Source organism: Xyrauchen texanus, chromosome 16, assembly GCF_025860055.1.
Source record: "Xyrauchen texanus isolate HMW12.3.18 chromosome 16, RBS_HiC_50CHRs, whole genome shotgun sequence".
NCBI classification, from domain to species: Eukaryota; Metazoa; Chordata; class Actinopteri; order Cypriniformes; family Catostomidae; genus Xyrauchen; species Xyrauchen texanus.
The window spans coordinates 35074565-35087343 of NC_068291.1; the positions used below are offsets into that span (position 1 = coordinate 35074565).

Consider the following 12779-nt stretch of genomic DNA (forward strand, 5'->3'; position numbering starts at 1 on the left):
AACATTACTATAATAGTGGGTAGATAAAACACACAGTGTCAACTAGGGCTGAATGATTTGGACAAAATACCTAATTGCATCACCATGTCATAACAGCATGTCGGACAGATTTCTAACCAGCGAGCACCTGCAGGTGATCACCAGTAATCGATTCTCTGCTGAACTTGCTGAGCTCAAACGAGGCTAGTCTCATCTTTCTCACTCTACAGTCTATGTAACCCACAGACAATATCCCACACACCAATGATGATCCTTTTCATTTAAGATGACTCTGTGGAACCTCACAAAAGGTTTTTAAACTTTTAGAAAAAAATCATACAGGTTTGGAATAACATGAGGGTGAACATTTTTATTTGGGTGTGAACTATCCCTTTAAAAGCCCCTCAGTCCAACTTCACCCACTCTGAAATGCAAATGGGTGTGTGAGTGAATGCCACTATATTGTACTTTCCACAGCAGTGAGCAGTGATCATATTGATTTATTCGCACCATTCTAATGAAGAACACAATGATTGGGGGAGAAAATCGTTCGGATTTGAAGGAGGGCTTCTGATGATTGTCAGAGGAGAAAAGCTCACGTCTGCTCGTAAAGGATTTTGGAGCGATACATAAAGAAAGAAGCACCCAGACATGAAACTCAATGTCGTCTGCCTCAAATGGTAGCAAAGTGCAGAATGCAGAATCTAAAATCCATTACCAATTGCTGTGCTCACCGACACAGCAGAAAGAGAAAGACAGACATAGAGAGAAATAGCTGGACCATCACACACTGATTTAGTATGATGTGAGAAGAAATGTTTGCAGCATCATAAATTACTTTGAGTAAGATTTTCACAGTTTAAACGGTTGGAATCGTACTATTAACTACTATTATGTCTATGCAGTATATACCCACTCTCTTTGTTCTTTTCGTTAAAATAAACAGCTACGCCATGAAGAATTAGGCTATTTTTATAGTCAACCCATGAAAAGGAAGTGACAGTAGTAGTCTCACAATGTTTAGTACTATTTTCAGCCATACTGTACAAATAACTCATTAAGTCTGTGTGTAATAATGTAAAGTAAATAATCCAGGCTGTGGCAGGGGAAACTGGTGACAGGACCAACCGTACAGGGATGGGATGAAACAGGACCGACATAGGGGAACAATCAAGAAGAACTGGCACTGGACAACACACATGAGGAGACTAAAATAGGGAAGGAAAGCAAACAGGTTAATGCAGGGTAGGTGTAACAAATGAACTAATAATGGGCCAACAAGGAGACACGTGGCGACACAGAAACAAAACAAAGCCACGAGCTCTCACAAGACAACAAAACACACGAATGGCACATCGCCAAGACAATAAGGCAATATAAGCCCATGCCAACTGACAAACAAGACAAGAGAGTGTGTAACAACGTCAAAAAAGCGATGCCACACATTCTCACACTAAAAGAAACCAAACGACACGTGATGCACGCAACAGGCGACATAAACAAGATGGGACACCTGTGCGAGAGTTCGGTCACACACAGACCCAAACCAAACATTTTAGACCAAATTGACCGAACCACAGTACAACGTGAAGACAGCTCTCAACCCAGGCGCGCAATGCAAGGCGCACCCATGTTCGCGAGAGACAGACATAAACTATTGATGCGAGTGAATGTTGCCAAGATGACAGAAGCGCGATGCACTCAAGTCAATACCAGACAGAACATGGAACATGAGTGTCTGAATACTGACACAGACAGGAAGTCAGGATCCAGACACCATGCTCCAGACAGACCGCACGGTGTGCACGGCAGGGAATACAACCAAAACCGTGCACTCACTCAAAGACAGACAACGGAACACAAGACAGACATGGGACGATGATGCCAAACCAAGACTGACAGGACTGTGACAAGATATGCCTTTTAGTAAAAGTGTTTAGATGTGAAGAACTGGAAGAAAAGAAAGAGTTTATGAACTGATAATCTGCTATTTTACTCACGATTTGTGTGAAAGGAACTCAAAGTCATTGTTGTAGCACCTCTAGTGTACATTTCATGAGGAAACTTCCACAATGTATACAACTAGCCACGTAAAAATAATTGAACAAAAAGTGATTCTGTGAGACCAGGTTGTTAAGGTTAAGACTGATCTACCCACTGTTCTTGTTTATAAAAGGTGCATATAAGGGGTTTAATTTCTTCAGTCTGTTAAAGCTTTTATTGAGTTCTGGCATTGTGCATCGTGCCAACAAAGGAATTTCAACTGAAGCAGCAAGTATTGATGTAGTCTACTAAAATACACATCTTTCAATGTTTGATGTAGGGCCTACTGTAAGCAGTGTACATTTTAAGAATGTATTAACTATTTTACACTCTTACTATTATAACATTTCTTATTTTAAATTATTTTCAAAGCTTGAAAAAAAAAAACAGACCTTGTCTGTTTTTATCATCAAGATAGAACCAAACAACAACCATAGCATTCAAAATAGCACTCAACACCGAAAACGAGGATGTGGTCTTACTTTTTACTGATAAAACCACAGTTTTTAGCAATCAATCATATATTTTTTCATGACAAGATTTCACAGATACTCATAATCACTAACACATATTGTTTTAATGCATAGTTAATTAATTATTGATCTGCAATTAAATCATAGTTATTTAGAACTACTTGAGTGTAAACCATGAATGCTACACACACTTCTGCATTTTAAAAAGGTCTCATTTTCACTCTCTCTGTCCCTTCCTGACTAACACACTAAAGTTAAGATTCGGGTTACAAGTTATAATAACTTTCATTAATAAGTCATATACACTCACCTAAAGGATTATTAGGAACACCTGTTTAATTTCTCATTAATGTAATTATCTAATCAACCAATCACATGGCAGTTGCTTCAATGCATTTAGGGGTGTGGTCCTGGTCAAGACAATCTCCTGAACTCCAAACTGAATGTTAGAATGGGAAAGAAAGGTGATTTAAGCAATTTTGAGCCTGGCATGGTTGTTGGTGCCAGACGGGCCGGTCTGAGTATTTCACAATCTGCTCAGTTACTGGGATTGTCACGCACAACCATTTCTAGGGTTTACAAAAAATGGTGTGAAAAGGGAAAAACATCCAGTATGCGGCAGTCCGGTGGGCGAAAATGCCTTGTTGATGCTAGAGGTCAGAGGAGAATGGGCCGACTGATTCAAGCTGATAGAAGAGCAACTTTGCCTGAAATAACCACTCGTTACAACCGAGGTATGCAGCAAAGCATTTGTGAAGCCACAACACGCACAGCCTTGAGGCGGATGGGCTACAACAGCAGAAGACCCCACTGGGTACCACTCATCTCCACTACAAATAGGAAAAAGAGGCTACAATTTGCAAGAGCTCACCAAAATTGGACAGTTGAAGACTGGAAAAATGTTGCCTGGTCTGATGAGTCTCGATTTCTGCTGAGACATTGAGATGGTAGAGTCAGAATTTGGCGGAAACAGAATGAGAACATGGATCCATCATGCCTTGTTACCACTGTGCAGGCTGGTGGTGGTGGTGTAATGGTGTGGGGGATTGGCACTAAGGGGCCTAAAGGCACACTTTAGGCCCCTTAGTGCCAATTTGGCATCGTTTAAATGCCACGGCCGACCTGAGCATTGTTTCTGACCATGTCCATCCCTTTATGGACACCATGTACCCATCGTCTGATGGCTACTTCTAGCAGGATAATGCACCATGTCACAAAGCTTGAATCATTTCAAATTGGTTTCTTGAAAATGACAATGAGATCACTGTACTAAAATGGCCCCCACAGTCACCAGATCTCAACCCAATAGAGCATCTTTGGGATGTGGTGGAACGGGAGCTTCGTGCCCTGGATGTGCATCCCACAAATCTCCATCAACTGCAAGATGCTATCCTATCAATATGGGCCAACATTTCTAAAGAATGCTTTCAGCACCTTGTTGAATCAATGCCACGTAGAATTAAGGCAGTTCTGAAGGCAAAAGGGGGTCAAACACAGTATTAGTATGGTGTTCCTAATAATCCTTTAGGTGAGTGTATATATTAGCCTGTATATAATGCTTAACACATCAGTAGGTCGCGTGCAATCAAACATGAACATTTTATATACAGGGCATGAATAAAATGTCATTATACTTTTACTAATGATTAAGCATTATATAATAATGTTTACTTTGTTTTTAATTATATATTTTTAATATTATTATTATTATATTATTTTATACACTTATAACCAAAATGTGTGCAAATCAGATCCCCGAGTCCCTAACAAAGTTAAAGGGCTGTTATATTATCGTATTTTCTGTAATCTTTTGAAATAAAACTGTTTGATGTATGTTAAAGAAATACTGTTAAATTTTCAGAACTAAAAACATTCTCCCCAGTTTAAAAAGACCATTTATTGAAACTTAACTGCAAAAACAGCTAGAAAAACATAGAAAAATGGCCTGTTTAATGCTAAGGGTCAATGAGTGTGGAAAATGATCATATAAAACTAAATTAGACTGATTTTGATGCATTCATAACTTTTAATGGTGGCCAAAAGATTTTGCTGTTTCATAAGGAAATTGGTACTTTTTGGTAATTCACCAAAGTGGCATTCAACTAATCACAAAGTATAGTCAGGACTTTACTGATGTAAAAAAACAGTACCATCACTATTTGAAAAATGTCATTTTTGATCAAATTTAGATGGGCCCCATTTCCAGCAGCCATCACTCCAACACCTGATCCTTGAGTAATCATGCTAAATTGATAATTTTATACTAGAAAATCACTTTCCATTATATCAAACACAGTTGAAAGCTATTTGGTGTGTTAAATGAAGCTTAACATTGTCTTTATTTTTGTTTTTGAGCTGCCACATTATGCAGTAGACTGGCATGTCCTAAGGTCAATATTCAGTAAAAAATGGCAAAAAAAAAAAACGCTTTCTCTAGAAACCCATCAGTCAATCGTTGTTTGAGGAATGAAGACTATACAATGCTTGAAATTGCCAAAAAACTGAAGATTTCATAGAAAGGTGTACACTACAGGACAACTGGCTCTTACAATGACAGAAAGAGATGTGGAAGGGCAGATGTACAACTAAACAAGAGGATAAGTACATCAGAGTCTCTAGTTTGAGAAATAGACGCCTCACATGTTCTCAGCTGACAGCTTCATTGAATTCTACCTGCTCAACACCAGTTTCATGTGCAGAGTACAACAGTAAAGAGAAGACTCAGGGGTGCAGGCCTTATGGAAAGAATTGCAAAAAAAAAAGAAGAAAAAAATCCACCTTTGAAGCAGAAAAACAAGAGAAGAGCAGAGGTTAGACTGGGCAAAGAAACACAGGCATTGGACAGCAGATAATTGGAAAAGAGTGTTATGGATCTTAAACCCATTGAGCATTTGTGGGATCAGCTAGACTGTAAGGTGCGTGAGAAGTGCACAACAAGACACATCTATGGCAAGTGCTACAGGAAGTGTGGGGTGAAATGTCACTTGAGTATCTGGACAAGCTGACAGCTAGAATGCCAAGGATGTGCAAAGCTGTCATTGCTGCACATGGAGGATTTTTTGATGAGAACTCTTTGAAATAGTTTAAGAAGTTCTGAAATTTTTTTGTTTAAAATTGTAATAGTAATTTTTCACGTTATTAATGTCCTGACTATGCATTGTGAACAGTTGAATGCCACTTTGGTGAATAAAAGTAAAACGTTTTTTCCATCAGAGCAAAATCCGTACATTATTCCAAACTTTTGGCTGCCAGTGTAGTTAAAAAAAAATCTTTATTAGCAAACATTGTAAGTTTAGTTAAGTAAATAATAATAAGGTTGGATATGGCACATGCTAATGTAAATAACAGTACATATTGTAGCATTTTTTGATTACAGAAGTATATGAAATATTATACATTGAAAATTCAAGAGACAGAAAGTTATGCAATACCACAAACCCAAATATGTTCACCACTGCGGTGGCATGTCGTTTTATTTTTGGCAATGCAGGCAGGATGACGATTCTTGACTGACTCCTAGATTCCCATCATTCCTTGCTTTGCATCATACAGTATATTCTGTTTTTGGTGTCATTGTGCTCCTGTCAGATTGTGAAAATGATGCAGAAGTCTGACAACTCCTGTCTGTGACATCAGTTATGGCCTAAAATGTCAAACTTGACCATTTTGTAATGAAAGCTTTATTTCTATTAGGAAACTCAGTAATTAGAAGCAGATTTCACCATTGTAATTTATAATATCTTGCTGTCTTTATCGGTTTGGTTTTCCAAGAGGAAATGGAAGGAAAATAATGATTGCACTTGCTGTTTGTCAGTTTAAAGCTGTTCACCCTTGACACAATGTGAGATCCATTGTGAAGTGTGTAGGAATCATTGTTTTTCCCCAAGGACATCCCACTTACTACAGCCATGGCACTGCTGTATCTCTCTCTCTCTCTCTCTCTCAAGAGATGCTGTTAATATTACATGGCCTAGTGTGCCTGTCTAAAATAATTCACTTATACCAACAGGCCCAAGCCAACACAGTTTGAATCATTTACTGCCAAGTTAGAGAGCTTCTGGTGTGGATCCAAGTATGTTTGTCGTTAAAGTTTATTCATTTGGTTGGTATGAAGCCTGTATTCCAAACTGGGTTGCAAATCATGTGGAAAAGTTTGTAATCTAACTCTTTGTTTCGAACCAAGCAACTAAACCAAGTGTAAAAGCAGCCTTACTTTAACCAGTATTATCTCAACTCACCTATTTGTCTATTTCTTCTTGTTCTTCATCTAATATATCTTCTTTCTTTCTCTGTGCCTCTCTCTTAGGCACAAGAGGAGTAAAACCAAGTCTCGGACTAGGCGACTGCAGATCTCGCTGTCTGAGCGTTGGTCTCTGTGCCAGATAGGCCTGTATGAACTTATATTGTGGCTCCACAGCTCCATGCTGGCCAGATGGGTCTCCTACCTCTTTGATTTCTTCCCACACCCAAATTGAGGCACTCAAACCAGGCCACATCGCCCTGGCCAGCCTCTTCTCTTCTCACATACTGACTTTAGTACTGAACTCTGCACTGAGCCAAGTGCATGGTGGGTTAATCATGGACAGTTTTTAACAAGTGCTGATATATAATGTCATTTTGGTACTTTGCATAGTGTCAAAGGATTTTGACACTTTTTTTAACTTATGTTTACCAATCACACAGCCATAAGCAAGGGGTCATAAAAGGTGACAGATCACATGATGGTTTGAGCATTGGAGAGATGCTCACTGCATGTTTACTCTCTTTCAAATATCCATATTTTTTACAGGACTGTATGTAAATATGTATTGTGCAATATCCCAGATTTGTCAAATCCTGCTCTGGAATTGACATTGAGCTGCCATGCTATCCAGAAACACCTCTATAGATTTTATAGAGTGTCCCTTGTTTCATTCCTTCAGATTTTCCTCTGCCATATGGTGATTCACACATTTTAATATAATTGTTGTAGTCTAACATAATCATTATAAATCACTTATTTTTGGATTTTTATTTTAATTCTGTGGAAAAAAAAAATATTTATCATGTTAGATCAATAAATGGGAGCGTTTATCCTTTTGTTTTGTTTTGTTTTTTTTTTTGTATCTTATGTCTTGGCAAGGCTGTGGGTAAAATGTTACAATGTAGTTAGTTTAAAAGAGCTAATTGAAATAAAATTGTTATGAAAAAGATTATGAAAAACAATATATTAGAATAGGTATACATATTATAAGAATATTTGACCCAAAAATGACTTTTTCTGTCATCATTTACTCACCCTTCAAACATGTATGGTTTCCTTTATTATTTGGAACATAAATGCTCATGCTGCTCTTTTCCATTTAACAAAAACATAGTGACCACAGACTGTCAAGCTGTCAAAAAAAGAGACCAAAAATACCATGAAAGTATCCTGTACTACTTGCATAAAGCCATGCAGTAGCTTCCTGTGAGGAACAGACCAAAATCTAAGCCATTATTCACTGAAAAACATATATCATATATACATATTATATATATAAATTGACATGAAGTTTGACGTAGTGATGACGTAGTGATCTGTATATACAGTGTGGGTGTATATATATATATATATATATAAATAATGTTTGTTTGTATTTTTATTTATAGTTGTTTTTGAGAGAGCGAGAGAATGACTGAATAACATTGTACTGGAACAGGTGTGCGTATTATTTTTCAGTGTTGTGATTGAGACCTGTATCAGTCATTCAAGTGTATATCACAGCCAGCCAGACCTCTATCCAGAGGGCAAGTTTTCGATCTATTACACACTATTCCTTCCTCCAAGGGCAAGCCTATTCAGGTAAGACCCCAGAGGAGGGGCCAAAGGAGCCAAACTTCACAGAAAACTGGCAAACACTTCCCCAGCCTGCAGGCTAAAGCCCCCTCAATGCTAATGCCCCCAGGCTGTCAAGCACCAAATGATGGATGCAGTTATCTGATCAACAAGTGTCTTCCATAGCTTGCTCTGCTCAGCTGCACAGCTGAAATTAAACTGAGTCCCAGCTTCACCATCTACCATAATGTGTCATTTGCTCTGTCCACATTTGATCCTGTCAGGAACGCACTGCAGCTAGTGCATTTCCAGAAACCTTGCAGACTTGTAATTAAAGGGTTAGTTCACCCTAAAGATTTTAATGATCCCATAATTTACTCACTCCCAAGCCATCCTAGGTGTATATGACTTTCTTATTTCTGCCAAACACAGTCGGAGTTATATTAAATAATATCCTGGCTCTTCCAAGCTTTATAATGGGAGTGAATGGTACTTTAGATTTTGAAGCCTAAAAAGTACATCCATCCATCAAAAAAAGTAATCCATATGGCTCCAGGGAGTTAATAAAGGCCTTCTGATGAGAAACGATGTGTTTTTGCAGGGGTGGAAAGAGTACTGAAAAATGTAGTGTCAGTAGAGTAAAAGTAGCTGTCCTAAAAAAAACTACTCAAGTAAAAGAGTAGCTCGTTTAAAAGTACTCATGAGTAGTGAGTGTTGTGTACTACTGAGTATCCATTATAATGAACACTGTATGCCAACCTTTAAAATACATCACTTATCTATGATAAACATTACATGAATCTGATTCCAAAAAATAAAAGGGAGGTATGAAAAGATGAAAGTTATTTTCAATACACTGATCACCATTATAAATCGTAATGTATGAAAAAATTACATTAAAATCAGTTTATGTGCAGTTTAAAATGCTAAATAAGCAGGATCACTTGGCATGTCATGTCCTGCACAATAGAGGAGGTAGAGCAGGCATGGGAAACTCTTCCCATTTGTTTGGAACAGGGGCTACATCACACTTAAAAAGGAATAGTTCACCCAAAAATTAAAATTCTCATCATTTACTCACCCTCATGCCATCCCAGATGTGTAAGACTTACTTTCTTCCACATAACACAAATTAAGATTTTTGGAAGAATATCTCAGCTTTTGGTCTATGCATTGAAAGTGTATCAGTGCTAAAATATTGAAGCTCCACAAATCACATAAATCAGCATAAAAGTAGTCTAATCCATGTGCCTCCAGTGGTTTATCCATGTCTTCAGAAGCGATATGAGCGATCTGGTGAGAAACAGAAATATTTGATTCCTTTTTTACTATTAATTCTCCTCCCTGCTCAGTCAATCTCCACTTTAAATTTCATATTGTTCTTCTTGCGTTTTTGGTGATTCACAATCTTCATGCATATTGCCACTTACTGGGCAGAGAGAAGAATTTCTAGCAAAAATTGACTTAATATTGATATTTTTCTCACCCACACCTGTCATATCAATTGTGAAGTCTTTTAAACCAATGGAGTTGTATGTATTACTTTTATGTGAATTATTTCTTTATAAGTAGCACATGGGGGCCCACATTGTCCTCCTTTGAAATACAATATTCAACAATGATTTAGTTCTTGTATCTTTTAATAATGCACAATTTTCTAAAGTTTGTGACTGGTGTAATGTTCTGCTGAAGTATTGCTCTGCAAATGTTGATCTTTATAAAGGCTAAGCATAATTATCCATTATTTTATCTCTACTTTCCTGGTAATTTAGTATAACAATTAACACACTCTGCATCAGGGGTCAGTATTATAAAAAAAAAAGAATAATAATTTAAATATATATTATTAAAAATGTCACTGTTTTATTCCATTACATGAATATTTTTAAAGATACTCGGCCAAAAGTAGTGAGTGGTTCTCATTTCCTTGTTAATGTTGTTTGATTAATAGCCTTTATATGACATAGCCTAATAGACAGTGCTCATTTCGGTTACATGTACACTTGAAGTCCAACATTTTAAATTCACTTTAGACATAAACTACTGCATTTACATTAAACCCTCATCAAGACTTATAAAGTGTATTTGATCATTTAGGCACGAACAGCATTAGTGTGCAAACATGCTTTCTGTCAATCAAACAGCACGCAGGTACAGACATCAGGAAATAATCAATCTATTATATTTCTTCTAGATCAAACATAACATAGGCTAAATATAGAAAACTACTCAAGTTTGTTCAAGGACACATCTCTTTTTTTAGATAAACATCTAGATAATTTTATTGCCCAGCCCTATTGATAACATTGCATTAATCTCTCACAGCAACCCAATAATCAGTGATAATTACAGGCTACATTATAGACACACAGAATCTACCAAGCAGAAATATGAAATTTACCTCTATACGTTTCTTCAAATTAGAGGCAGGATTAATGCTGATATCTGGCTTGAGCAAGTTAAACTCACATGACACTATCAAGCAATTTACCTTTTTCACTGCGAAAAGCCCTTAAGGGTGCGGCTGGTTATGTTCAGCTGTAAACTATGCTTGAGGCATTCTCCACATTAATAACAGTTGGCACCAGATCTGCAGCTGCCATTCAAGTTTTTTTTTTTTTTTTACATGTGTTTTGATTGGATAGGAGTCATGAGACTCTCCCTATCCAATCATGTTGATAGAGAAAAATAAAATTAGGACAGGGAAGTAGCGAACACAGACGGTGGGAATATAGCACTGTAAAAGTTATAGCACTCAAAAAGTAAAAAATTTTTAAACTACTAAATTCTTGGGGAAATAGTTACAGTAACATGAGTATTTGTAATGTTACTTTACACCCCTGCATTTTTGTAAAAAATAAATAAATATATATATATATAAAATTTTATAAACCATAATCACTGGCTTCCGGTAACGGCCGTCCCCGCGCTTAAGAGTCAAGTTCTGGCGTATGACGTAGGCGTAGCATAAGCTCCAGTGAGAAGTGACAAACATAGAAGCGCAGAGGATAGAGCAAATCAAAATGAATTAGATGACAAAGGTTTTTAAAGAAAAATGTAGAGGATTTCGATATAAGAGAATAGGAGATTGAGTTTTTTTGCCCAGCCCTATTTGTTTGAAACGGAGTACACCAACCAGGAACTCCGGGATATGGAGGCTGCAGCTAGCGGCACAAACAAAAGAATCAGGTAGACGGAGAGTACAGGAGATGCATGCAGGAAATGCGAGGTAATGCCAACAAAGGCTGAGAGTGTTTGTTGCCATGAATGGATGATTGGAAGGACTGGATAGCTGCACGAATGCACCATTTTAAGACGAACACAAATCTACAGTAGCCTATAGCTAAACCAACTCACTTTTCATCGTTTTCACACATGAAAAAGGGAAGCTTCAAAAGGGGACCAGGCCAAAACAACAAACACAAATTTCTTCTGACTATTTTAAGAGTACTTGCTAGCCTTTACAAATAAACTTTAAAATCAACAACAAAACTCTTCCCTTCCTCTCTAAACCAAAAACAGGAGAAAACATGATCAATAACAAAAATGGCGTCCTCCCTACGGCTTCCAAAAAGAATAAAACAAGGAACTTAGGATTCTCTGGGAGTACCAATTTATAACAAATAACAGATATTTAACACTTACCACCATTACTTCAATAAGCAACAGGCTGTACAATCACAACTGGTTACAACTACAACAAGTTGAGGAAACACTTGACATGACACACCAACAATAGCACAATTGCTAATTGTCTGGGGCAGGAGAAAACCATCTTAGCAGCCTGGACACCAAAAAGTCCTTCCTCAAGTGAGTTCACTCTCCAGCTTTATCTTCAAGCTCTCCATCCAGCAACCAATCAGAACAAGGCAGTAATCAAAAGGTAACCATTGTTGGCTGGTGTCCATTAACCTTTGCAATGAGGAGAGAGAGAGAAAGAAAGAGAAAGAGCAAAACACTGCCACAATACAGACAACACCTACACAGGAAACAATACAATTATCACTGCCCATGAATCACAAATAATTACGCCCTGGGACGTAACATGGATGGATGTGCTTTTTTGGGCTTCAAAATCTGAGGTACCATTCATTCCAATTATAAAGCTTGGAAGAGCCAGGATATTTTATTATATAACTCCGATTGTGTTTGGCTGAAAGAAGAAAGTCAAATACACCTATGATGGTTTGGGGGTGAGTCAATTAGGGGATATGGGAATTTTTGGGTGAACAAACCCTTTTTGGTGGATGGGGTGCACTCAGATAAGCATAAGTTCCCTTTTTTTCTGTCCTCTGTCCTATTAGCTTCTTTTTTATTTATGTGATATTTACATTGCCCTCAAAAAGCATTTTGACTTTTTTGGACACTTAAGGCACTTAAAAATGTATGAATTAAATTGCAACCAAGTGTTATCTGCATACAAATAATGGTATAATTTTCTTGGCATGAACATTTCTTTTACTATTAACCAGCTGGTCTAAAGGTCA

The 12779-nt window shown here is 37.4% G+C and overlaps 1 protein-coding gene across 1 annotated transcript in view; it reads left to right on the forward strand.

Moving 5' to 3' along the window:
- LOC127656965 (aarF domain-containing protein kinase 1-like) overlaps positions 1 to 7970 on the forward strand; it is a 175034-nt gene extending 167064 nt beyond the window's left edge. The window contains exon 11 of the mRNA XM_052145559.1: positions 6802 to 7970. Coding sequence (XP_052001519.1) covers positions 6802 to 6970 — 169 coding nt within the window. The 3' untranslated portion in view covers positions 6971 to 7970. The remainder of the gene's footprint in view (positions 1 to 6801) is intronic.
- Positions 7971 to 12779: the final 4809 nt, after the last annotated feature.